Source organism: Heptranchias perlo, chromosome 28 (genome assembly GCF_035084215.1).
Source record: "Heptranchias perlo isolate sHepPer1 chromosome 28, sHepPer1.hap1, whole genome shotgun sequence".
Classification (NCBI taxonomy): Eukaryota; Metazoa; Chordata; class Chondrichthyes; order Hexanchiformes; family Hexanchidae; genus Heptranchias; species Heptranchias perlo.
Genome location: NC_090352.1, coordinates 39807341 through 39835293, shown reverse-complemented (window position 1 = coordinate 39835293; position 27953 = coordinate 39807341). Strand labels below are relative to the sequence as shown.

General features: G+C 52.9%; 1 protein-coding gene across 1 annotated transcript; it reads right to left on the bottom strand.

Annotated features, from left to right (window-relative positions):
- On the bottom strand, positions 1-26349 carry si:ch211-167j9.5 (tyrosine kinase receptor Cad96Ca). The gene is made up of 12 exons (XM_067967959.1): positions 26205-26349; positions 21670-21801; positions 20804-20909; positions 17497-17680; positions 15330-15468; positions 12019-12117; positions 11462-11622; positions 10849-10980; positions 9469-9583; positions 7805-7904; positions 2702-2801; positions 1-1568 (listed from the first exon to the last, which is right to left on the bottom strand). Exons 2-12 carry the CDS (start codon positions 21758-21760, stop codon positions 1443-1445), a joined length of 1353 nt encoding a protein of 450 aa, XP_067824060.1. The 5' UTR covers positions 21761-21801; positions 26205-26349; the 3' UTR covers positions 1-1442.
- Between the last annotated feature and the right edge of the window lie 1604 nt (positions 26350-27953).

The following is a 27953-nucleotide window of genomic DNA, read 5'->3' as shown; positions in this document are numbered from 1 at the left end:
TTTTATTCAATTATTCACACAGTTTTATTCCATTATTAGGAACAGAGGAACAGGAGTCAGCCTGTTCTGCCATTCAGCCCCTCGAGCCTGTTCTGCCATTCAGCCCCTCGAGCCTGTTCTGCCATTCAGCCCCTCGAGCCTGTTCTGCCATTCAGCCCCTCGAGCCTGTTCTGCCATTCAGCCCCTCGAGCCTGTTCTGCCATTCAGCCCCTCGAGCCTGTTCTGCCATTCAGCCCCTCGAGCCTGTTCTGCCATTCAGCCCCTCGAGCCTGTTCTGCCATTCAGCCCCTCGAGCCTGTTCTGCCATTCAGCCCCTCGAGCCTGTTCTGCCATTCAGCCCCTCGAGCCTGTTCTGCCATTCAGCCCCTCGAGCCTGTTCTGCCATTCAGCCCCTCGAGCCTGTTCTGCCATTCAGCCCCTCGAGCCTGTTCTGCCATTCAGCCCCTCGAGCCTGTTCTGCCATTCAGCCCCTCGAGCCTGTTCTGCCATTCAGCCCCTCGAGCCTGTTCTGCCATTCAGCCCCTCGAGCCTGTTCTGCCATTCAGCCCCTCGAGCCTGTTCTGCCATTCAGCCCCTCGAGCCTGTTCTGCCATCTGTCTCTCAAGGTTCCGCACAAGAGATTATTGGCAACAATGGGAGCGCACTGAATTGGAGGAAACCTTATGACATAGGTTGGTAATTGGTTAGGAGGTGGGAGACGGAGAGCAGGGATGGGGGGCGTAATGGGTGTGTTCCTGGGCTAATAATCCAGGGAGCGTGAGTTTAAATACCACCATGACAGTTTGAGAATTTGAAGTCTGTTTAAAAAAAAATCTGGGAATAAAAATCCGGTCTCAGTAACAGTGACCGTGAAGCAGTCGGATTATCACAAAAACCCAACTGGTTCACTAATGTCCTTTAGGGAAGGAAACCTGCCGTCCTGACCCGCTCTGGGCCTGTATGTGACTCCAATCCCTACACCAACGTGGTTGACTGCCCTCTGCAGTGGCCTAGCAAGCCACTCAGTTGTACCAAACCCGCTACCAGCGGTTCAAGAAGGCGGCCCACCACCACCTTCTCAGAGCAACTGGGGATGGGCAATGAATGCCGGCCTTGCCAGCGATGCCCACATCCCGAGAATGAATAAAGAAAAAATATACAGTGTTCCTACGCATATGCTGTACAGGTACATATACACAGCTGGTTTATCAATAATAACAATCCCAAGGTTCGTTGCACAGGTTGAAGAGGCCTGTGTCTAGTTCCCTGTGGGCCCAGTCTGGACACCCAGCAGTGGCTGGACACAGTCCTTCTGTTTATCCCTGCCGCAGAAATACTCCATTATCTTCTTTCTGTAAGGTTATGTTTCCTGAGCAGCGCAGTGGGAGGGTTCAGGGGTTCACCGGGGGTCGCGATCCTTTACCCTCCCCCCCCCCACCCCACATCGAGCGCTGTGATACTCTTCACACCGAATCCAGCCAGCCCCTGACGTAGGTGTTCTGGACACTGGTGGGGTGAGGCAGGGCCCAGGGAGGGGAGGTGCTCAACTGCTGATGTTCCTCAGTGCACTCCTCCACCTGAATATAATCCTGGAGAGAGAGAGGGATTGGAACATTAGTCAGGATCAGCACTCAGGGCCATAGACCACATCGTAAACAACTCCCTCTGCACCCATCGACGCAGGTTATCATTTCAATATTAATCATCAGTCTATCCGAGAAATTTTGAAAAAGCATTTCAGAGAAGATCAATTTTTGCCCAGATTTCCCCTCCCATCAAAGTAAAAACTCTTCCTGGGGTACAGTCCCTGAAGGTGCTGACTCTCCCTGGGGTACAGTTCCTGAAGGTGCTGACTCTCCCTGGGGTACAGTTCCTGAAGGTGCTGACTCTCCCTGGGGTACAGTCCCTGAAGGTGCTGACTCTCCCTGGGGTACAGTCCCTGAAGGTGCTGACTCTTCCTGGGGTACAGTTCCTGAAGGTGCTGACTCTCCCTGGGGTACAGTCCCTGAGGGTGCTGACTCTCCCTGGGGTACAGTCCCTGAAGGTGCTGACTCTCACTGGGGTACAGTCCCTGAAGGTGCTGACTCTCCCTGGGGTACAGTCCCTGAAGGTGCTGACTCTCCCTGGGGTACAGTCCCTGAAGGTGCTGACTCTCCCTGGGGTACAGTTCCTGAAGGTGCTGACTCTCCCTGGGGTACAGTCCCTGAAGGTGCTGACTCTCCCTGGGGTACAGTTCCTGAAGGTGCTGACTCTCCCTGGGGTACAGTCCCTGAAGGTGCTGACTCTCCCTGGGGTACAGTTCCTGAAGGTGCTGACTCTCCCTGGGGTACAGTTCCTGAAGGTGCTGACTCTCACTGGGGTACAGTTCCACAGGGACAGTTATCTCCCTAAAGTGGTCGTTCTTCATAGTTGAACCTAATGTCAACAAGCTATTCGAGCTGAGTGGGCATCACACTCATGCCTGACCCTGTGCTCACCTGCTGCCCACACTTTACATGGGGGGAGGTCACTGGGTGCAGTTGAGGATCAGGAACCCAAACTGCTGACCCCCGGCACCCACTCCAGCCCCGGGGACATGCTCCTACCACTGGTCCCCCGCTGAGATCCGCTAACTCGGCAGGCCCGAGGGCGGGGAGCCAGGACCTCCTGCTCCGTGTGGCTCCGCACACGGCCCGAGGCATCGCCCACACCAGCTTCACTCCGCCCACAATTCCTCACTCACCGCGTCGTTCTCCACCAGATCCTCCAGGTACTTGCTGATGTCACTGAAGGTCGGTCTCTCCTCGTGTTTCTCCGTCCAGCAGTAATCCATCACCTCACAGCTGGACAAACAGAGGCAGCTCTTAGAGACACCCACACTACCAGCCTGCTCCAACACCCCCACACATCAATCACCATCAAACACTCCCAGGGCAGGTACAGGTTTAGATACAGAGTAAAGCTCCCTCTACACTGTCCCATCAAACACTCCCAGGGCAGGTACAGGGTTAGATACAGAGTAAAGCTCCCTCTACACTGTCCCATCAAACACTCCCAGGGCAGGTACAGGGTTAGATACAGAGTAAAGCTCCCTCTACACTGTCCCATCAAACACTCCCAGGGGCAGGTACAGGGTTAGATACAGAGTAAAGCTCCCTCTACACTGTCCCATCAAACACTCCCGGGGCAGGTACAGGGTTAGATACAGAGTAAAGCTCCCTCTACACTGTCCCATCAAACACTCCCAGGGGCAGGTACAGGGTTAGATACAGAGTAAAGCTCCCTCTACACTGTCCCATCAAACACTCCCAGGGCAGGTACAGGGTTAGATACAGAGTAAAGCTCCCTCTACACTGTCCCATCAAACACTCCCAGGACAGGTACAGGGTTAGATACAGAGTAAAGCTCCCTCTACACTGTCCCATCAAACACTCCCAGGACAGGTACAGGGTTAGATACAGAGTAAAGCTCCCTCCACACTGTCCCATCAAACACTCCCAGAGCAGGTACAGGGTTAGATACAGAGTAAAGCTCCCTCGACACTGTCCCATCAAACACTCCCAGAGCAGGTACAGGGTTAGATACAGAGTAAAGCTCCCTCGACACTGTCCCATCAAACACTCCCAGAGCAGGTACAGGGTTAGATACAGAGTAAAGCTCCCTCTGCACTGTCCCATCAAACACTCCCAGAGCAGGTACAGGGTTAGATACAGAGTAAAGCTCCCTCTACACTGTCCCAACAAACACTCCCAGAGCAGGTACAGGGTTAGATACAGAGTAAAGCTCCCTCTACACTGTCCCATCAAACACTCCCAGAGCAGGTACAGGGTTAGATACAGAGTAAAGCTCCCTCTACACTGTCCCATCAAACACTCCCAGGGCAGGTACAGGGTTAGATACAGAGTAAAGCTCCCTCTACACTGTCCCATCAAACACTCCCAGGGCAGGTACAGCACGGGTTAGATACAGAGTAAAGCTCCCTCTACACTGTCCCATCAAACACTCCCAGGGGCAGGTACAGGGTTAGATACAGAGTAAAGCTCCCTCTACACTGTCCCATCAAACACTCCCAGGGCAGGTACAGGGTTAGATACAGAGTAAAGCTCCCTCTACACTGTCCCATCAAACACTCCCAGGACAGGTACAGGGTTAGATACAGAGTAAAGCTCCCTCTACACTGTCCCATCAAACACTCCCAGGACAGGTACAGGGTTAGATACAGAGTAAAGCTCCCTCCACACTGTCCCATCAAACACTCCCAGAGCAGGTACAGGGTTAGATACAGAGTAAAGCTCCCTCGACACTGTCCCATCAAACACTCCCAGAGCAGGTACAGGGTTAGATACAGAGTAAAGCTCCCTCGACACTGTCCCATCAAACACTCCCAGAGCAGGTACAGGGTTAGATACAGAGTAAAGCTCCCTCTGCACTGTCCCATCAAACACTCCCAGAGCAGGTACAGGGTTAGATACAGAGTAAAGCTCCCTCTACACTGTCCCAACAAACACTCCCAGAGCAGGTACAGGGTTAGATACAGAGTAAAGCTCCCTCTACACTGTCCCATCAAACACTCCCAGAGCAGGTACAGGGTTAGATACAGAGTAAAGCTCCCTCTACACTGTCCCATCAAACACTCCCAGGGCAGGTACAGGGTTAGATACAGAGTAAAGCTCCCTCTACACTGTCCCATCAAACACTCCCAGGGCAGGTACAGGGTTAGATACAGAGTAAAGCTCCCTCTACACTGTCCCATCAAACACTCCCAGGGCAGGTACAGGGTTAGATACAGAGTAAAGCTCCCTCTACACTGTCCCATCAAACACTCCCAGGGCAGGTACAGCACGGGTTAGATACAGAGTAAAGCTCCCTCTACACTGTCCCATCAAACACTCCCAGGGCAGGTACAGCACGGGTTAGATACAGAGTAAAGCTCCCTCTACACTGTCCCATCAAACACTCCCAGGGCAGGTACAGGGTTAGATACAGAGTAAAGCTCCCTCTACACTGTCCCATCAAACACTCCCAGGGCAGGTACAGCACGGGTTAGATACAGAGTAAAGCTCCCTCTACACTGTCCCATCAAACACTCCCAGGGCAGGTACAGGGTTAGATACAGAGTAAAGCTCCCTCTACACTGTCCCATCAAACACTCCCAGGGCAGGTACAGGGTTAGATACAGAGTAAAGCTCCCTCTACACTGAACTGGGCTCAGAATCCCAAACTCATTTCACTTTATGAAATGTGGAGTGGGCAGAAAGAGGAGCCTGTGCTGGATTAGAAACTAGGCCCAGAGGTGAAAGGTCAGTGCCTAACCCTGGTGCTATAAATCCTGCTCCCCGGGAGGTGTTGTACTCCGGTGGGGAGGAGTGGGTTTCACAGACATGCTTCACCCGGTGCCCAGTTCCTGATCTTGGCTGTGCCATTGATGAATGGAATCCATCTCCTCCCTGTGGGGAGTTTGGAGAATCCTGGGAGGTTGGTGAGCTGCAGGCGCAAATAGCCACATGGGAATATGATGTCGTGGCGATAACAGAGACCTGGCTCAAAAAAGGGCAGGATTGGGTACTAAATATTCCTGGATACAAGGTGTTCAGAAAAGGTAGGGAAGGAAAGAAAGGAGGGGGGTGGTGGCAGTATTGATTAAGGAGAATATTGCAGTACTGGAGACAAAGGATTTGCAGGGAAATTACAGAGAGGTGCAAAAGCCATAGAGTAGTGATAATGGGGGACTTCAACTATCCTAATATAGATTGGGATAACAATAATAATAAGGGGCAAAGAGGGGGAGGAATTTTTGAAATGTGTTCAGGATAACTTTCTTAACCAGCACTTTTCTGGCCCAACGAGGAAGGAGGCATTGCTGGACTTGATTCTAGGGAATGAGGTGGGCCAAGTGGAGCAAGTGTCAGTGGGGGAGCATTTAGGGAACAGCGATCAAAAGGTTTAGAATAGCTATGTAAAAGGATAAGGAACAATCTAGAGTAAAAATTCTTAATTGGAGGAGGGCCAATTTCAGTGGGTTGAGAACTGATCTGGCCCGGGTAAATTGGAATCAAAGATTGGCAGGCAAAACTACAATCGAACAATGGGCAGCCTTTAAGGAGGAGATGGTTTGGGCACAGTCTAGGTACATTCCCATGAGGGGGAAAGGGCAACTAAAGCCAGAGCTCTGGATGATGAAAGAGATAGAGAATAAGATGAAGCAGCAAAAGGGGGGCGTATGACAGATGTCAGGTTGATAATACAAGCGAGAACCCGGAAGTGGGCGGGTTCGAGGCGGGCTCCGGTCCCGCTCCAGGATTTCACGATTTTCGGGGCCCCCCGCCAGGAACGCACCTGATAGCGGGTGCTAAAATACTGCCCATAGAGTACAAAAGTAAGGAAGTCATGATAAACCTTTATAAAACACTGGTTCGACCACAACTGGAGTATTGTGTCCAATTCTGGGTACCGCACTTTAGGAAAGACGTGAAGGCCTTAGAGAGGGTGCAGAAGAGATTTACTAGAATGATTCCAGGGATGAGGGACTTTAGTTACGTGGATGGACTGGAGAAACTGGGGTTGTTCTTCTTGGAACAGAGAAGGTTGAGAGGAGATTTGATCGAGGTATTCAAAATCATGAAGAGTCTAGACAGAGTAGATAGAGAGAAACTGTTCCCATTGGCAGAAGGGTCAAGAACCAGAGGACATAGATTTAAGGTGATTGGCAAAAGAACCAAAGGTGACATGAGGAAAAACTTTTTTACACAGCGAGTGGTTAGGATCCAGAATGCACTGCCCGAGGGGGTGATGGAGGCAGATTCAATCATGGCCTTCAAAAGGGAACTGGATAAGTACTTGAAAGGAAAAAAATTGCAGGGCTACGGGGATAGGGCGGGGGAGTGGGACTGGCTGAATTGCTCTTGCAAAGAGCCGGCACGGACTCGATGGGCTGAATGGCCTCCTTCCGTGCTGTAACCTTTCTATGATTCTACGATTCTAAAATCGGCACAGGCTGCTCCCGGGCACTAAATGGGGAGGAGCCAGGCAACAGCAGACACCAGGGCCTAGCTGCAGGCTCTCAGCCTCCGTGACCAATGCACTGGAGTTGACCCAGGAAATGAAGAACTTGCATTTCTATAGCACCTTTCACATCCTCGGGACGTCCCAAAGCGCTTCACAGCCAATGAAATACTTTTGAAGATTAGTCGCTGTTGTAATGTTGTAAATGCAGCAGCCAATTTGCGCACAGCAAGATCCCAAAAACAGCCATGAGATAAATGATCAAATAATCTGATTTAGTGATGCTGGTTGAGGAATAAATATTGGCCCAGGACACCGGGGAGAACTCCCCTGCTCTTCTTCCAATACTGCCATGGGATCTTTTATATCCACCTGAGAGGGCAGACGGGACCTCAGTTTAACGTCTCATCCAAAAGACGGCACCTCCGACAGTGCAGCACTCCCTCAGTACTGCACTGGGAGTGTCGGCCTGGATTTTGTGCTCAAGTCTCTGGAGTGGGGACTTGCACCCCCTGACTTTCTGACTCAGAGACGAGAGTGTTACCCACTGATTCAAGGCTGACAGTCAGAGCAGCATCAGTGTGTTACGTTGGGACAACAGGCAGTGCAGTCCGTCTGCTCCGGGTGGTCCCGTCTGGTACAGTGTGGCTCTGAGAGATAAGACGGCCAAACCCCCTCCACCCCCCCCCCATCGGAGGCAGCACCCTGAGCAGCCTGGAGTGACGAGACTTAGCAGCCCCTCCCCAAGGGGACCACGAGAGGTGAAGAGGTTGGTGGGGACAGAGGGGGGGTTGGAATAAAAGGAAAAGGAGCAGAAATGAAAGTGAGCCCCGTGTCCACGTACATCTCCTCCCGACTGTGACGGGGCTTCTTCATTTTGTATCCAGAGCAAATGTTCAGCACGACCTCCTCCGCAGTCTCGAACTCTGGGTAAGGGGAGCTACCTGCAAGAGACAAAGCAGAGCAGAGCCCACAGGCCCCTCAGTATCACCTCCCGGCCGCAGACGGTTTAATAAAGAATTCAGGGAAGACTTGAAGTGTCAGCTTCACAAGGCTGTCCTTCCATTTACACAGCTCGCAAACAGACACTGAGCTACAGAATCACCTGATGGGGCAATGCCAAGATGTCAGAGAACTGACTCACACCAACTCACCCAGGTTAACTCTGGCCGCTCTGGGATTCCATCCGTGTTTCAGCCAGTTTATCAGCGAGAAGATTAAACCTCAAAGACCAGGAAAGGTCTCAGGTTTGATCCCTGGTTGTTGATTAGTGTGGGCTATAGGGTGACTGATACCTGGGTAACGGTGCCCTGCAATACGTCAACACTTTCACTGGCACAGGAAGAGAGAGAAATAACCAGTAAATAAATCAGCAAACGCACAGTCCAGTGAGCTGCCAGTTTATAGGAAGAGGCCTCAGTGCATCCACTGCGTTCATTACTGGGGGAGGTGCAAAGACCAGTCTCTCCACACAGGGAAAGGCCAATTTTTGCAGCTCTTCATCCCGGCTCAGAGTGATTCACAAACAATAAACCTCAGGGGAAAGGACAGTCACTGCAGCTTTGCAGGGACACAGAACACCATTGTGTACAAAGCAAGATCCCACAAACAGCAATCAGACTGCTCTGTTCTGCTGAGGTCAGGCACATTCGTGTGAGGGGAGTGTGGGGAGGAGTGTGGGGGCATAGGGGGAATGTGGGGGTGTAGAGGGAATGTGGGGGTGTAGAGGGAATGTGGGGGCATAGGGGGAATGTGGGGGCATAGAGGGAATGTGGGGGCATAGAGGGAATGTGGGGGTGTAGAGGGAGTGTGGGGGTGTAGAGGGAATGTGGGGGTGTAGAGGGAGTGTTGGGAGTTGGGGAAGGGGAAGAGGATGGTGGGGAGGGAATGTGGGGGGGTTGGGGGAGAGGGAGGGAATGTGGGGGAGTTGGGGGAGAGGGAGGGAATGTGGGGGGGTTGGGGGTTGGGGAGGGGAGGTGGCGGGGTTGAGGGTTAGGGGTGGAGGGAATGTGGGGAGGGGGGTGAGGGGGAATGATGGGGGTTGAGGATTGGGGAGGGGAGGTGGGGGGTTGGGAATCCCGGAGGAGGGATTGGGGTGTGGGGGGAATTGGGGTGAGTATGGTGGGGGGGGGGGTTGAGGGTCGCGGGAGGAGGGAATGTGGGAGGGGGTGAGGGGGGGTTGTGGGTCGGGAGTGTGGGGGGAATGTGGGGGGGTTGGGGGTCGGGGAGGAGGGGAGCGGGTGTGTGGGGAATGTGGGGAGGGGATGTATGGGGGTCGGGGAGGGGGGTGTGGGGGGAATGTGGGGAGGGGATGAATGGGGGTCGGGGAGGGGGGTGTGGGGGGAATGTGGGGAGGGGATGTATGGGGGTCGGGGAGGAGGGGAGGGGGTATGTGGGGAATGTGGGGAGGGTTGTGGGGGGGGAGGGGGGAGGGGAGGAGGTCGGGGAGTGGGGGAGGGGTTGTTGGGGATACACAGCCTAATGTGTATTGTGCAGACATGTTCTTACCCAAACTCTCGATCTCCCAGAGCAGGACCCCGAAGGACCAGATATCTCCGTGCAGAGTGTAAGTTCCATCAGTGAAGTACTCTGGTGGGTACCAACGGAACGGGATGCCCGGGTTCTGCACAGAAAAATCAAACGTTCAGCCTGCCTGTCCCCTTGTGGTCACGGGGTATCTGCATTTGGTGCTGGATACGAGCGTTTGGGGAACACACTCACTGCCCTTCTATTACTTTGTGTAAAACTTTAAACTTTTATCAGTGCGTCTGGATAACTTTCCAGCCTTTCCTTTGCCCAGCTGTCCCGAACTCTGCAGAGGGAACTCTCACCTTCTCCTGAGGCACACCTTGTCCCTGTATAACACTGGGGTACAGTACTGGTGGGTACAGGTCTGTCCCTGTATAACACTGGGGTACAGTACTGGTGGGTACAGGTCTGTCACTGTATAACACTGGGGTACAGTACTGGGGGGTACAGGTCTGTCCCTGTATAACCCTGGGGTACAGTGCTGGGGGGTACAGGTCTGTCACTGTTTAACACTAGGGTACAGTACTGGTGGGTACAGGTCTGTCCCTGTATAACACTGGGGTACAGTACTGGGGGGTACAGGTCTGTCCCTGTATAACACTGGGGTACAGTACTGGGGGGTACAGGTCTGTCCCTGTATAACACTGGGGTACAGTACTGGGGGGTACAGGTCTGTCCCTGTATAACCCTGGGGTACAGTACTGGGGGGTACAGGTCTGTCAGTGTATAACACAGGTACAGTACTGGGGGGTACAGGTCTGTCACTGCGAGTGGCTTCAATCTGATGGGATGATGAAGAGCCTCACACAATGAAGGTATTACCATCATTATAATGTCCTGGGTTACTGGGATCTTCCTGTTGTGTGCAGGAATTGACACACTGAATAAACCCAACACTAGAGCTGCCTTACCCAGTGTTAGTGCTGAGCTGGGGGAAAGAACGCTCCCCACTGTAAATATTGCCGTGCCCCCCACTCTGAGTTGCTGTCTATGCCTCACTGAGAACGGGCTGGTTTCCCTCTGGTCTGCCCTGTACAAGCAGTGAGGCGAGAAGACCCTCACAGACCAAGAGACAGAGTGATCGAGGGAATGCTCTGATTTCCTGGTGACTGTGGATTCCTTTGAACCTGTGAGGTATCTCTGGGCTGTTCTGTCCTGAGCATTGCTCTGAAAACAGCCTATTTTGTTAAAGGAGTCAGTCCTTTCCATCCTCTCCTCTCCTCTCCTCACCGCCCACCCCCCAGATATTCCAGCAGGTTTGGAGTGTCTGTTCTGCTCCCCAGGGTTTTGTGGAAGTGGGTGCTGATTGTGTCGCTCCCACGGTGAGCCGGTGGGTGTGGTGTTACTGAATTTACTCACATCCCGTCCTTTCCTACACTTTGTGGCTCCGGTGCTCGAGAGATCGGTTGCCAGGCTGAATTCTGCGATCTTACACTCCTGAGGAAAATGACCAACCAAAATGTTTCTTGCAGCTAAGTCCCGGTGAACAATCTGCCAACAGAAAGCAGTGTTAGACCCAGTGTCAGAGGTTAAACTCAGTGAGTGTTAGACACAGTGTCTGAGTGGTAGGCTCGGGACTCTGACATGGCACTGAGCTGTGCCAAGCTGTGTAAAGTCGTGCCGTGCTGTGCTGTGCTGTGCTGGGCCATGGCCTTGCCGTGCTGAGCCATGTCGAGCCGTGTCAAGTCGTGTTGTGCCAAGCCATGTTGTGCTGTGCTGAGCCGTGTTGTGCCGAGCCGTGATGTGCCATGTCGTGCCGTGCTGAACCGAGCCATGTTGTGCCGAGCCGTGTCAAGCCGTGCTGTGTTGTGCCGAGCCGTGTCGTGCCAGGCTGTGCCGTGTCGTGCCAAGCCGTGCCGTGTTGTGCCGAGCCGTGTCGTGCCAGGCTGTGCCGTGTCGTGCCAAGCCGTGCCGTGTTGTGCCAGGCTGTGCCGTGCCGAATCGAGTCGTGCGGTTCCGAGCGGAGCTTTACCTTTTTTGATGCAAGGTGTTCCATCCCCAGTGAAATGAAGTAGGCGGCTGAGGTGAGTTGGGTTTGCAGGTCCTTGCTGCTGGACAGCTGGGTCCTGTTGTTCTGTAACAAGCTCTTCAGATTCCGGCTGCCCACGTGTTCCATTATCAGTATGTACGGCTCTGTGAAGCACACGGCTACAGGGTCACACGGTCTCACACGTACAGGGTCACACGGTCTCACACGTACAGGGTCACACGGTCTCACACGTACAGGGTCACACGGTCTCACACGTACAGGGTCACACGGTCTCACACGTACAGGGTCACACGGTCTCACATGTACAGGGTCACACGGTCTCACATGTACAGGGTCACACGGTCTCACATGTACAGGGTCACACGGTCTCACACATACAGGGTCACACGGTCTCACATGTACAGGGTCACACGGTCTCACACGTACAGGGTCACAAAGGTACAGGGTCACAAGGTGACACAGACACAGGTCCCCTCCCCTCCCTCACGTGGGCTGGTGATCTCGCTGCTCCCACACCTGTTACTGCCTCACTCCTTTACCTTGTAAGATGTTCCATTCCAGGAGTTGGATGATGTTCTTGTGATACCCGAGTTTATTCATGATGGCGATTTCTGACTGCAGCTTCTTCTGAGAGACACCTGCCAAGGTGGCAAAGGGACAGGTTAGAGTTCAGCTCCCCCCAGGGTTAGAGTTCAGCCCCCCCGGGGTTAGAGTTTAGCACTCCTGGGGTTAGAGTTCAGCACCGCTGTGGTCAGGGTTCAACATCTCCGGGTTAAAGTTCAGCAACCCTGGGGTTAGAGTTCAGCATTTCTCAGGTTAGAGATTAGCACCTCCAGGTTAGGGTTCAGTGCCCCTAGGGTTAGGGTTCAGTGCCCCTAGGGTTAGGGTTCAGTGCCCCCGGGGTTAGGGTTCAATGCCCCCTGGGGTTAGGGTTCAATGCCCCCGGGGTTAGGGTTCAATGCCCCCGGGGTTAGGGTTCAATGCCCCTGGGGTTAGGGTTCAATGCCCCCGGGGTTAGGGTTCAATGCCCCCGGGGTTAGGGTTCAATGCCCCTGGGGTTCGGGTTCAATGCCCCTGGGGTTAGGGTTCAATGCCCCTGGGGTTAGGGTTTAGTACCCCGGGGTTAGGGTTCAGTGCCCCCGGGGTTAGGGTTCAATGCCCCTGGGGTTAGGGTTCAGTACCCCGGGGTTAGAGCCCAGCATCCTTCAGTTTCGAGTTCCCCCCCACCACCACAATTAACAAGAAGCTCCAGCCCTGATTTAAGCTGAGATTGAACTCTGGTGCTCTAAACAGGGGCAACACGACAAGGAGCCATTTATACTCCAACAAGGGACTGAACCAATAACTGAGGAGAGGCCGCACCCCGAGTGGGAAGTAGAGTGGAGTAGAGTGGAGTAAGAGTGGAGTAAGAGTGGAGTAGAGTGTGCCTCACAGTCTGTCACAAGATAGATGTAGCAGTGGCCTCACAGACCCAGGGGAACAAAACCAGTCAGAGATCACAATCCAATCACCCATGCGAGACAGAGTGTGGGGACAGGAGGTGGGGACAGAGTGTGGGGACAGGGGGAGGGGACAGGGGGTGGGGACAGGGGGAGGGGACAGGGGGTGGGGACAGGGGGAGGGGACAGGGGGTGGGGACAGGAGGAGGGGACAGAGTGTGGGGACAGGAGGTGGGGACAGAGTGTGGGGACAGGGGGAGGGGACAGGGGGTGGGGACAGGAGGAGGGGACAGAGTGTGGGGACAGGAGGAGGGGACAGAGTGTGGGGACAGGAGGTGGGGACAGAGTGTGGGGACAGGGGGAGGGGACAGGGGGTGGGGACAGGAGGAGGGGACAGAGTGTGGGGACAGGAGGAGGGGACAGAGTGTGGGGACAGGAGGTGGGGACAGGAGGAGGGGACAGAGTGTGGGACAGGAGGAGGGGACAGAGAGTGGGGACAGGAGGTGGGGACAGGAGGAGGGGACAGAGTGTGGGGACAGGAGGAGGGGACAGAGAGTGGGGACAGGAGGTGGGGACAGGAGGAGGGGACAGAGTGTGGGGACAGGAGGAGGGGACAGGAGGAGGGGACAGAGTGTGGGGACAGAGTGTGGGGACAGGAGGAGGGGACAGAGAGTGGGGACAGGAGGAGGGGACAGAGTGTGGGGACAGGAGGAGGGGACAGGAGGAGGGGACAGGAGGAGGGGACAGAGTGTGGGGACAGGAGGAGGGAACAGGAGGAGGGGACAGAGTGTGGGGACAGGAGGAGGGGACAGGAGGAGGGGACAGAGTGTGGGGACAGAGTGTGGGGACAGGAGGAGGGGACAGAGTGTGGGGACAGGAGGTGGGGACAGGAGGAGGGGACAGAGTGTGGGGACAGGAGGAGGGGACAGGAGGAGGGGACAGAGTGTGGGGACAGAGTGTGGGGACAGGAGGAGGGGACAGAGAGTGGGGACAGGAGGAGGGGACAGGAGGAGGGGACAGAGTGTGGGGACAGAGTGTGGGGACAGGAGGAGGGGACAGAGAGTGGGGACAGGGAGTGGGGACAGGAGGAGGGGACAGAGTGTGGGGACAGAGTGTGGGGACAGGAGGAGGGGACAGAGAGTGGGGACAGGAGGTGGGGTCAGGAGGAGGGGACAGAGTGTGGGGACAGGAGGTGGGGACAGGAGGAGGGGACAGGGTGTGGGGACAGGAGGTGGGGACAGGAGGAGGGGACAGAGTGTGGGGACAGGAGGTGGAGACAGGAGGAGGGGACAGAGTGTGGGGACAGGAGGAGGGGACAGAGAGTGGGGACAGGAGGTGGGGACAGGAGGAGGGGACAGAGTGTGGGGACAGGAGGAGGGGACAGAGTGTGGGTCAAGAGGTGGGGACAGAGTGTGGGGACAGGGGGTGGGGGCTGATCCTCTCATGGTTCAATCTTCTGCCAACGTTCATTCTCTGGGTTGATAAACGAGGGGCACTGAGTGCTGGGCTCCGGTGCAGCCTGTTATCCGGTGAGAGTCAGCACTCTCGGGGTAGAGGGGGGAGTAAAGCCAATCCCCCCCAACACATGGCCAGGGGTCACAGTGCACGTCCCACAGTGCAGTGTAACCCAGGCAGGGTCAGGGTTTGCCAGGATTGATGGGCTGTCAGACGGGGCTCAGTGGGTCGCACTCTGACCTCGTTGAATCAGCAGGTCGTGTGATTAAGTTCCATTCCAGACACCTGAGCACAAAATCCAGGCCGACACCCCCAGGGTCAGTACTGAGGGAGCGCTGCACTGTCGGAGGGTCAGTGCTGAGGGAGCGCTGCACTGTCGGAGGGTCAGTGCTGAGGGAGCGCTGCACTGTCGGAGGGTCAGTACTGAGGGAGCGCCACACTGTCGGAGGATCAGTACTGAGGGAGCGCTGCACTGTCGGAGGGTCAGTACTGAGGGAGCGCTGCACTGTCGGAGGGTCAGTACTGAGGGAGCGCTGCACTGTCGGAGGGTCAGTATTGAGGGAGTGCTACACTGTCGGAGGTGCCGTCTTTCGGATGGGACGTTAAACTGAGGCCCTGTCTGCCCTCTCAGGCGGATATAAAAGATCCCATGGCCACTATTTCGAAGAAGAGCAGGGGAGTTCTCCCCAGTGTCCTGGGCCGATATTTACCCCTCAACCAACCCCTAAAAACAAATGATCTGGTCATTATCAGATTGCTGTTTGTGGGATCTTGCTGTGCACAAATTGGCTGCTGTGTTTCCTACATTACAACAGTGACTACACTTCAAAAGTATTTCATTGGCCGTAAAGCGCTTTGGGACGTCCTGAGGCCGTGAAAGGCACGATAGAAATGCAAGTTCTCTCTATCTTTTTTTTCATGGTGTCCGTTCCGAATTCACAAGTCCTTTTACTCACTCCTCATGGTGAGTTTGCAGGTGACCAGTCGATGCCCCTTGCAGTTTCCTCGGGTAATCTTCGCTCGGTAGAATTTCCCCTGTTTCCCAACCTTCAAAACCTCGAGCAAGGACAGGTCCTCGACCGTGAAAAGCACAGGCTGCAAAAACAGAGAAAAGGAAGTAGGCCGAGGGAGGGTGAGGGGAGACAACATGAAACCAACGGAGTCCCACGGAGGGGTGGGAGAAACGCCCTGTCTGGTGTGGCACACACCCACAGAGACCAGGACGATCCCAGGCTCGAATCCCCAGTCTGTGCTGAGTTAACCCATCACAGCCGGGTCAGCAGCAGGGGAACTACAATTGGACACAATGCCCTTGCATTGGGGAGCGGAAAAAAATCAGCCAGGGCCCCTGCTCCTGATCACAGCCCAGGGCCCCTGCTCCTGATCACAGCCCAGGGCCCCTGCTCCTGATCACAGCCCAGGGCCCCTGCTCCTGATCACAGCCCAGGGCCCCTGCTCCTGATCACAGCCCAGGGCCGCTGCTCCTGATCACAGCCCAGGGACGCTGGCTGGAGAGTGTGGGTCGTGGGAGGACTGGAATGAGATTGGCTCAGAAGTCTCCTCGATCAAATAATCTGCCGACACTCTCTGTGTAAGGTCACAGAGAGGCCATTCGAGGAAGGCACCGAAGACCACTCTCCTCTCACTGATATACCCCAGTACTGTATACACTGTCCTCTCACTGATATACCTCAGTACTGTATACACTGTCCTCTCACTGATATACCTCAGTACTGTATACACTGTCCTCTCACTGATATACCTCAGTACTGTATACACTGTCCTCTCACTGATATACCCCAGTACTGTGTACACTGTCCTCTCACTGATATACCCCAGTACTGTGTACACTCTCCTCTCACTGATATACCTCAGTACTGTATACACTCTCCTCTCACTGATATACCCCAGTACTGTATACACTCTCCTCTCACTGATATACCTCATTACTGTATACACTGTCCTCTCACTGATATACCCCAGTACTGTATACACTCTCCTCTCACTGATATACCCCAGTACTGTGTACACTCTCCTCTCACTGATATACCTCATTACTGTATACACTGTCCTCTCACTGATATACCCCAGTACTGTGTACACTGTCCTCTCACTGATATACCCCAGTACTGTGTACACTCTCCTCTCACTGATATACCTCATTACTGTATACACTGTCCTCTCACTGATATACCCCAGTACTGTGTACACTCTCCTCTCACTGATATACCTCAGTACTGTATACACTGTCCTCTCACTGATATACCCCAGTACTGTGTACACTGTCCTCTCACTGATATACCCCAGTACTGTGTACACTCTCCTCTCACTGATATACCTCAGTACTGTATACACTCTCCTCTCACTGATATAGCCCAGTACTGTATACACTCTCCTCTCACTGATATACCTCAGTACTGTATACACTGTCCTCTCACTGATATACCCCAGTACTGTGTACACTGTCCTCTCACTGATATACCCCAGTACTGTGTACACTCTCCTCTCACTGATATACCTCATTACTGTATACACTGTCCTCTCACTGATATACCCCAGTACTGTGTACACTGTCCTCTCACTGATATACCCCAGTACTGTGTACACTCTCCTCTCACTGATATACCTCAGTACTGTATACACTGTCCTCTCACTGATATACCCCAGTACTGTGCACACTGTCCTCTCACTGATATACCCCAGTACTGTATACACTCTCCTCTCACTGATATACCTCAGTACTGTATACACTGTCCTCTCACTGATATACCCCAGTACTGTGTACACTCTCCTCTCACTGATATACCCCAGTACTGTATACACTCTCCTCTCACTGATATACCTCATTACTGTATACACTCTCCTCTCACTGATATACCCCAGTACTGTGCACACTGTCCTCTCACTGATATACCCCAGTACTGTGTACACTGTCCTCTCACTGATATACCCCAGTACTGTGTACACTCTCCTCTCACTGATATACCTCAGTACTGTGTACACTGTCCTCTCACTGATATACCTCAGTACTGTATACACTGTCCTCTCACTGATATACCTTATTACTGTGTACACTGTCCTCTCACTGATATACCCCAGTACTGTATACCCCAACCCCAGTACCTGTACACTTTGTGATCCTGCTGATATCCGTGATGTGCGTAATTCACTGCTGTGTAGATGTGTCGATGACAGATGTCGAGGTGATGGGATGTCCTTCACCATCATCACATTGTCCCATGACCTTGGGATGTCTTCTCCCAGAATCTCCCTCCTCCCCTGAGGTTTCTTTCGTTTTATCTTTTTTCTGAAACATAGAACACATGGAAGGAGATAAAGGTATGTGTGGATTGAGGCCTGTGCCAGAATGAGTAACTTAAGAACATAGGAACAGGAGTAGGCCATTCAGCCCCTCGTGCCTGCTCCGCCATTTGATAAGATCATGGCTGATCTGTGATCTAGCTCCATATACCTGCCTTTGGCCCATATCCCTTAATACCTTTGGTTGCCAAAAAGCTATCTATCTCACATTTAAATTTAGCAATTGAGCTAGTATCAATTGCCGTTTGCGGAAGAGAGTTCCAAACTTCTATCACCCTTTGTGTGTAGAAATGTTTTCTAATCTCGCTCCTGAAAGGTCTGGCTCTAATTTTTAGACTGTGCCCCCTACTCCTAGAATCCCCAACCAGCGGAAATAGTTTCTCTCTATCCACCCTATCTGTTCCCCTTAATATCTTATAGACTTCGATCAGATCACCCCTTAACCTTCGAAACTCTAGAGAATACAACCCCAATTTGTGTAATCGCTCCTCGTAACTTAACCCTTGAAGTCCGGGTATCATTCTAGTAAACCTACGCTGCACTCCCTCCAAGGCCAATATGTCCTCCCGAAGGTGCAGTGCCCAGAACTGCTCACAGTACTCCAGGTGCGGTCTAACCAGGGTTTTGTATAGCTGCAGCATAACTTCTGCCCCCTTGTACTCCAGTCCTCTAGATATAAAGGCCAGCATTCCATTAGCCTTATTGATTATTTTCTGCACCTGTTCATGACACTTCAATGATCTATGTACCTGAACCCCTAAGTCCCTTTGGACATCCACTGTTTTTGACTTTTTACCATTTAGAAAGTACCCTGTTCTATCCTTTTTTGATCCAAAGTGGATGACATTTGTCTACATTGAATTCCATTTGCCACAGTTTTGCCCATTCACCTAATCTATCAATATCGCTTTGTAATTTTATGTTTTCATCTACACTGCTTACAATGCCACCAATCTTTGTGTCATCGGCAAACTTAGATATGAGACTTTCTATGCCTTCATCTAAGTCGTTAATAAATATTGTGAATAATTGAGGCCCCAATTCAGATCCCTGCGGGACTCCACTAGTCACATCCTGCCAATGTGAATACTTACCCATTATCCCTACTCTCTGTCGCCTTTCGCTCAGCCAACTTCCTAACCTAGTCCGTACTTTTCCCTCGATTCCATGGGCTTCTATCTTAGCTAACAGTCTCTTATGTGGGACTTTATCAAATGCCTTCTGGAAGTCCATATAAATAACATCCATTGACATTCCCCTGTCCACTACTTTAGTCACCTCTTCAAAAAATTCAATCAGGTTTGTCAGGCATGACCTACCTTTCACAAATCCATGCTGGCTCTCTCTGATTAACTGAAAATTCTCGAGGTGTTCAGTCACCCTATCCTTAATTATAGACTCCAGCATTTTCCCCACAACAGATGTTAGGCTAACTGGTCTATAATTCCCCGGTTTCCCTTTCTCCCCTTTCTTAAAAAGCGGAGTGACATGTACAATTTTCCAATCGAGAGGGACAGTTCCTGAATCTAGAGAACTTTGAAAGATTATAGTTAGGGCATCCGCAATGTGCTCACCTACTTCTTTTAAAACCCTGGGATGGAAACCATCTGGTCCTGGGGATTTGTCACTCTTTAGTGCTATTATTTTCTTCATTACTGTTGCTTTATTTATGTTAATTTTATTGAGTCTCTGTCCCCGATTCAATATTAGTTTTCTTGGGATTTCCGGCATGCTATCCTCTTCTACTGTAAATACTGACGCAAAGTAATTGTTCAACATGTCCGCCATTTCCCCATTGTCAATGACAATATCCCCACTTTCAGTTTTTAAGGGGCTAACACTGCTCCTGACCACCCTCTTTTTCCTAATATAACTATAAAAGTTCTTCGTATTGGTTTTGATATCCCTTGCAAGTTTCTTTTCATACTCTCTTTTTGTAGCTCTTACTATCTGTTTTGTGACCCTTTGTTGATCTTTGTATCTTTCCCATTCGCCAGGATCTGTGCCATTTTTTGCCTTTTTGTATGCCCTTTCCTTATGTCTTATACTGTCCCTTACCTCTTTAGTTGTCCATGGCTGTTTTTTTTGGCAAGTAGAGTTCTTGCCCCTCAGGGGTATAAACCGATTCTGTATCACATTAAATGTTTCTTTAAACATTTCCCACTGATCATCAGTCGTTTTACCCATTAACAGATTTGCCCAGTTTACTGTGGACAGTCTCTGTCTCATCTCATTGAAGTCGGCCTTGCCCAAGTCTAGAATCTTAGCAGCTGATTCACTTTTTTCCCTTTCAAACACTACATTGAACTCAATCACTTCTGTACATTAAACTACATCTACCCCCCCGTCTGCCCATCCCACCAACCCCGTCTGCCCGTCCCACCAACCTGTCTGCCCATTCCACCAACCCCGTCTGCCCGTCCCACCAACCTGTTTGCCCGTCCCACTAACCCTGTCTGCCCGTCCCACCAACCCCGTCTGCCCGTCCCACCAACCTGTCTGCCCATTTCACCAACCCATCTGCCCGTCCCACCAACCCTGTCTGCCCGTCCCACCAACCCCGTCTGCCCATCCCACCAACCCGTCTGCTCGTCCCACTAACCCCATCTGCCCTTTCCACCAACCCCGTCTGCCCGTCCCACCAACCCGTCTGCCCGTCCCACCAACCCCGTCTGCCCATCCCACCAACCCCATCTGCCCTTTCCACCAACCCCGTCTGCCCGTCCCACCAACCCGTCTGCTCGTCCCACCAACCCCATCTGCCCTTTCCACCAACCCCGTCTGCCCGTCCCACCAACCCCGTCTGCCCGTCCCACTAACCCCGTCTGCCCTTCCCATTAACGTGTTTGACTTTTAACTGCCCTCTGAAGTCCCAGCAAGCCTCTTAGTTGTACCAAACCAAGGCAACCAGGGACCGTCAATAAATGCCGGCCTTGCCAGTGACGCCCACACCCCGTGAATAAAGTGTTTACAACTATCAGCGAGTAATGGTGCAGTGATCGGGGGTGTGGGTCGAGGTTTATCTGCTTTAGAGGAGAGCTCATCATCTTGTTTAGGTGAGCTGTCTGCCCCTCTGTCCTGGGCCGGCGTCTGTCGCAGTGTCACTCACTTTTGAAACCACATAGTGAGGGATACTGAGGCTGCTATCAGTATCAGCAGAGCTGGGATCACCAAGAGGTGGAGGAAGGTGTTTGGGGGATTGATTCCGTGTCCAACTGCAAAACAAAAGAGCAACAAATGTCAGCACCCAATGAAAGGAGGGAGAGAGAGAGAGAGAGCGATACACAGAGCGACAGAGAGAGAGAGAGAGAGAGACAGCAATACACAGAGCAACAGAGATACTCAACCCTGGGGCTGAGAGAGAGAGAGAGGGAGCGAGAGAGAGAGAGAGAGAGAGAGAGCAATACACAGAGCAACAGAGATACCCAACCCTGGGGCTGAGAGAGAGAGAGAGAGAGAGAGGGAGCGAGAGAGAGAGAGCAATACACAGAGCAACAGAGATACCCAACCCTGGGGCTGAGAGAGAGAGAGAGAGAGCGATACACAGAGCGACAGAGATACTCAACCCTGGGGCTGAGAGAGAGAGAGAGAGAGAGAGGGAGCGAGAGAGAGAGAGCGATACACAGAGCAACAGAGATACCCAACCCTGGGGCTGAGAGAGAGAGAGAGGGAGCGAGAGAGAGAGAGCAATACACAGAGCAACAGAGATACCCAACCCTGGGGCTGAGAGAGAGAGAGAGGGAGCGAGAGAGAGAGAGCGATACACAGAGCGACAGAGATACCCAACCCTGGGGCTGAGAGAGAGAGATTCCTCTTCCTGGAGCTGAATATTCAATGGCAGGAACACCCCGACTTTATGAACTGAAGGGGTTCAGGCTGTATCACTGCCCTAATGAGACCCCCCACCCCGATCACCAATGATGTTACCACCCCCTCCCCCTCCTACCCCCACCCAACAAGCCACATCTGGCCTACCTGTGGTTGAATTGATGGGTGCCTGCATTCCAGCTGTGGGCAGGATTTTGGTTGTTGAATATTTTGTGGTGTTGTTGGTGCTGTTGGACATCTGGGCGATGGGGGAAGGAGTCTCCCCGACATCAGTCAGACCTGGAACACAGACACACACTCTGAGCCATTACTGCCCAAGGCCCATGTTCACCAGGCCCGATCAGCCGGGCACTGCCAGCTGGGGTATTGCAGAGTGTGAGAATTGAAGCCCCCAACTCCCCAGATTGCCCTCCCGCCCAATACCACAACTCTGGGTATCTCGCTGGTTTGACCTCTGCCTTGTAAGATTCAGGACCACACAGTGAGGTGTGCCCTGTGTACACTCAGCAAGTGGGGCTTAGGGAGCAGGGATCAGAGTGTGGGGGTCAGAGTGTGGGGGTCAGGATGTGGGGGTCAGAGTGTGGGGGTCAGAGTGTGGGGGTCAGAGTGTGGGGGTCAGGGTGTTGGGGGTCAGGATGTGGGGGTCAGGGTGTAGGGGTCAGGGTGTAGGGGTCAGGGTGTGGGGGTCAGGATGTGGGGGTCAGGGTGTGGGGGTCAGGATGTGGGGGTCAGGGTGTGGAGGTCAGGATGTGGGGGTCAGGGTGTGGGGGTCAGGGTGTGGGGGTCAGGGTGTGGGGGTCAAGGTGTGGGGGTCAGAGTGTGGAGGTCAGGATGTGGGGTCAGAGTGTTAAGGTCAGAGTGTTAAGGTCAGGGTGTGGGGGTCAGGATGTGGGGGTCAGGGTGTGGGGGTCAGGATGTGGGGGTCAGGGTGTGGAGGTCAGGATGTGGGGGTCAGGGTGTGGGGGTCAGGGTGTGGGGGTCAAGGTGTGGGGGTCAGAGTGTGGAGGTCAGGATGTGGGGTCAGAGTGTTAAGGTCAGAGTGTTAAGGTCAGGGTGTGGGGGTCAGGGTGTGGGGGTCAGGGTGTGGGGGTCAGAAAGTAAGGGTCAAGTTGTGGGCTCTGTGCTCTCCACACTCCTCTCTCTATCTCACGCTTGTGCTGTGTTCTTGTCAGTTTTTTCTGACTGTCTCGTAACATTAAACCTCACCATCCCCTCGAAGCATTCAGAAAACATGGGCACTAAGAGCCAATCATTGAGCAGCCTGCCCAGCGTCGGGCATGAAGCAAACTGGCTGGGAGTTGGGTCATTAAAATATTGTCAAGGAAATGTCTCAGTCTCTGGGAGCCTTAACCAGAACTGTGAACCAAAAACACATGACTTTTTTAAACAAAGTTCTCATGATATTTTCACTCTGGTGACTGACAGTTCTGATTGACATGACTTTGGGTATAATTAATGATCACATTTCTTATCACATTACAGAGAGAAACAGGGTCAGGGAGAGAGAGAGAGACAGAGAGAGAAACAGAGAGAGAGAAACAGAGAGATAGAGAGAGAGAGAGAGAGAGAGAAACAGAGAGAGAGAGAGAGAGAGAGAAACACAGAGAGAGAGAGAGAGAATCAGAGAGAGAAACAGAGAGAGAGAAACAGAGAGATAGAGAGAGAGAGAGAGAAACAGAGAGAGACAAAGAGAGAGAGAGAGAGAGAAACACAGAGAGAGAGAGAGAGAGAGAATCAGAGAGAGAAACAGAGAGAGAGAAACAGAGAGATAGAGAGAGAGAGAGAGAGAAACAGAGAGAGACAAAGAGAGAGAGAGAGAGAAACAGAGAGAGAGAGAGAAACATAGACCAACAGAGACAGAGAGAGAGAGACACACAGAGAGAGAAACAGAGAGGGAGAAACAGACAGAGAGAAGGAGAGGGGAGAAAGAGATGAATTGAGAGAGGGAGAGAGACAGATAGAGAGAGATAGAGTGACAGACAGCAAGAGAGACAGACTGAGAGAGAGAAGCAAAGAGAAACAGAGACAGAGAGAGAGGAGGGGAGAAAGAGAGGTAAACAGAGAGGGAGAGAGATAGAATAAGAGAAACTGAGCAGGAAAGAGGGGGTTTCACTCTATGTCAGGTTTTGCTCTGAGACTGGCGATCCCTGCCCTCTCAGCCCTGTACCCCAGCAGTAGCTCGAATGACCACTTCCTCTCGAGTGGAACGTGTTAGTCACAGCAAGACTCGCGCTCTTTCCGATTATTTTTTCCTTATTGAAAGCTGATAAAGGAACAGTGCCTGGGGTGGAGGTGGGGGAGGAAGGAGCAACCTGTGACCGTCGGTTTGAGAAGGGCTGATGACGTGTGTTAGCAATGAGTGGGTAATGGGAATCACATTGCTAAGTATGTGTGTTTGTAAACAGTTCTCAATGAACACACTATCATTCTGATCTTATTAGTATTTTTCCTTACCTGGGCACCATGGTTACCCGGACTCGTGGTAATGGTCACCATGGTTACCTGGACTCATGGTAATGGTCACCATGGTTACCTGGACTCATGGTAATGGTCACCATGGTTACCCGGACTCATGGTAATGGTCACCATGGTTACACGGACTCATGGTAATGGTCACCATGGTTACCTGGACTCATGGTAATGGTCACCATGGTTACCCGGACTCATGGTAATGGGCACCATGGTTACCCGGACTCATGGTAATGGGCACCATGGTTACCCGGACTCATGGTAATGGTCACCATGGTTACCTGGACTCATGGTAATGGTCACCATGGTTACCTGGACTCATGGTAATGGTCACCATGGTTACCCGGACTCATGGTAATGTTCACCATGGTTACCCGGACTCATGGTAATGGGCACCATGGTTACCCGGACTCATGGTAATGGTCACCATGGTTACCCGGACTCATGGTAATGTTCACCATGGTTACCCGGACTCATGGTAATGGGCACCATGGTTACCCGGACTCATGGTAATGGGCACCATGGTTACGTGGACTCAGATTCATCCAACAGTCATTTACTCTGTTTTCTTTTTCTTGTACATTACAGTGAGATTATGTGATGATTAAAACTTCTGATTCCTCGGTTCTGATGTGCATTCTAAGATGCAGATTTCCTGCCCTAGGCCTACCTGTCACTCAGACTCATTACACACAGACACTGACTCTCACTGGGGTACGGGTCCCACAGACACTGACTCTCACTGGGGTACGGGTCCCACAGACACTGACTCTCACTGGGGTACAGGTCCCACAGACACTGACTCTCACTGGGGTACGGGTCCCACAGACACTGACTCTCACTGGGGTACGGGTCCCACAGACACTGACTCTCACTGGGGTACGGGTCCCACAGACACTGACTCTCAATAGGGTACAGGTCCCACAGACACTGACTCTCACTGGGGTACGGGTCCCACAGGCACTGACTCTCACTGGGGTACGGGTCCCACAGACACCGACTCTCACTGGGGTACGGGTCCCACACACACTGACTCTCACTGGGATACGGGTCCCACACACACTGACTCTCACTGGGGTACGGGTCCCACAGACACTGACTCTCACTGGGGTACGGGTCCCACACACACTGACTCTCACTGGGGTACGGGTCCCACACACACTGACTCTCACTGGGGTACGGGTCCCACAGACACTGACTCTCACTGGGGTACGGGTCCCAACCACCCTCTAGTACCTCAACCAAATGGCCATTCTTGATGTGTGAGCTGAGATGGTGAGTGTTGGTCGGGTATTTGTTTGTGGTGCGGCCTCAGCAGCCAAGCCTGATCCCATCCTCAAAACACACACATTACACCGACACACAAGGAGTCACTGAATATTAACCCTCACTGATGCCCAGAGCTGAGATCGGTTATCTCACCACAGACTGATGATGGCAGCTGGACCCTTCCTTTAAGGGTGGGCACTGTGGTCAACCCATCGAGCTCTCAGGGGAGTTGTGAAAACTCTGCTCGCTCAATCCAGCGGAGACTTGGTGAGGCTCCTCTCAGCTGTCCCAGGGAGGGAGCTCTGTCCCAGGGAGGGAGCTCTGTCCCAGAGAGGGAACCCTGTCCCAGAGAGGGAGCCCAGTCCCAGGGAGGGAGCCCTGTCCCAGGGAGGGAGCTCTGTCCCAGGGAGGGAACCCTGTCCCAGAGAGGGAGTCGTGTCCCAGAGAGGGAACCCTGTCCCAGAGAGGGAGTCGTGTCCCAGAGAGAGAGCTCTGTCCCAGGGAGGGAGCTCTGCCCAGAGAGGGAACCCTGTCCCAGAGAGGGAGCCCTGTCCCAGGGAGGGAGCCCTGTCCCAGGGAGGGAGCACTGTCCCAGGGAGGGAGCCCTGTCCCAGGGAGGGAGCACTGTCCCAGGGAGGGAGCCCTGTCCCAGGGAGGGAGCACTGTCCCAGAGAGGGAGCCCTGTCCCAGGGAGGGAGCACTGTCCCAGGGAGGGAGCCCTGTCCCAGGGAGGGAGCTCTGTCCCAGAGAGGTTCTGGGCGACTCTACAATTTTAGGGATGAACTGGACTGTATTAAAATATAGATTTCAAATCAAAGGTTAATTTAAACATTGTATACATTAATAAATAATAATAAAGGAGGAAATTGAAAGAGAAATTAGAAAGAACTTCTATAAAAGCATAAACAGAGTGAGAAAAGATTTAAAAATCAATCCTTTTTTACCCCAGTTTTATAAAAATATTCCTTGGCTCCAACTCCAATCGCTGAATTCTCAAATGTGACTTGAATCGAATGCAGCTTCTGTACATCAAACTCTGGCTGATGAACGAGCGGTCTTCTCACTCTTTCTCTGTCTCTGTCTCTCTCCCTGTCCCCCTCTCCCTCTCTCTCTCTCCCCCGTCCCTGTCTCTCTCTCTCTCTTGTCTCTCTCTGTCTCTCCCCCGTCCCTCTCTCCCTCTCTCTCTCCCCCTGTCCCTGTCTCTCTCTCTCTCCCCCGTCCCTGCCTCTCTCTCTCTCTCCCCCTGTCCCTGTCTCTCTCTCTCTCTCTCTCCCCCGTCCCTGCCTCTCTCTCTCTTGTGTGTCTCTCTCTCTCTCTCCCCCTGTCCCTATCTCTCTCTCTCTCTCTCGTCCCTCTCTGTCTCTCCCCCTGTCCCTGTCTCTCTCTCTCTCTTGTCTCTCTCTGTCTCTTCCCCTGTACCTGACTCTCTCTCTCTCTCTCTTGTCTCTCTCTCTCTCTCCCCCTGTCCCTGTCTCTCTCTCTCTCTTGTCTCTCTCTCGTCCCTGTCCCTCTCTCTCTCTCTCCCCTGTCCCTCTCTCTCTCTCTCTTGTCTCTCTCTCTCTCTCTTGTCCCTCTCTGTCTCTCCCCCTGTACCTGACTCTCTTTCTCTCTCGTCCCTCTCTGTCTCTCCCCCTGTCCCTATCTCTCTCTCTCTCTTGTCTCTCTCTGTCTCTCCCCCTGTACCTGACTCTCTCTCTCTCTCTCTCTCGGCTAGCTATACGATGTCAGGCAGCCCCTCCAAGCAGCTCTCAGACCATTTCCTCTCAGTATATGTTCTGTGGTTATCAGAAATAATGCATCTTATCACCTCCCACAGCGACCCAGCCAACACAAAGATGTTCAAGGCGATGGCTGTGGCTTTCCGTTAACACGACAGATTGTTGACTGGTGTTATGAAGTGCTCTCTCATTTTCAGACTGTCAGGAGATCCCAGGACGGCTGCAAGTCTCATCTGTTCCACCTTGTTTCCAACCGCTGCCCGGGCTCACTGAGAGCACGATAATGATGAGAGATTCTCTCATTCATAGAGCTGGCGTGACACTGGAAATAATAATAACATAAGATCAGGACAGTGGGGAAGTGTTGGAACGGGATTGGAGGGGATGGCGGGCACCCTGACATATTTGTCCCTTGTGATTCCAATGCCCAGTGAGTGCCCACCCTCGGCCGAACCAATGGGAGGAGGGGTGGTTCCCCCCAGGGAGGGGGGAGACACTGCCAGAGAGGTGCACACCCTCCCTATCAGCCAGGCCAAATGGAAGAGTAGAAGCTGCTTGAATGTTGTCTCAATCAGGGACCAGTGCGTGGCTCAAGAGGGGCCTGAGGATGTGAGGACAAACTCAAGCTGTAGTCTGTGTGCCAGTCTCTCTCTCTCTCCCCCTGTCCCTCTCTCTCTCTGTCTCTACCCCTGTCCCTGTCTCCCTCTGTGTCCGTCTCTCCCCCTGTCACTGTCCCTGTCTCCCTCTCTGTGTCCATCTCTCCCCCTGTCACTGTCCCTGTCTCCCTCTCTGTGTCCCTGTCTCCCTCTCTCTCTCTCCCTCTCCCTGTCTCTGTCTCTCCCCCTGTCCCTGTCCCTGTCTCCCTCTCTGTGTCCATCTCTCCCCCTGTCCCTGTCCCTGTCTCCCTCTCTGTGTCCATCTCTCCCCCTGTCCCTGTCTCCCTCTCTCTCTCTGTCCCTGTCCCTGTCTCCCTCT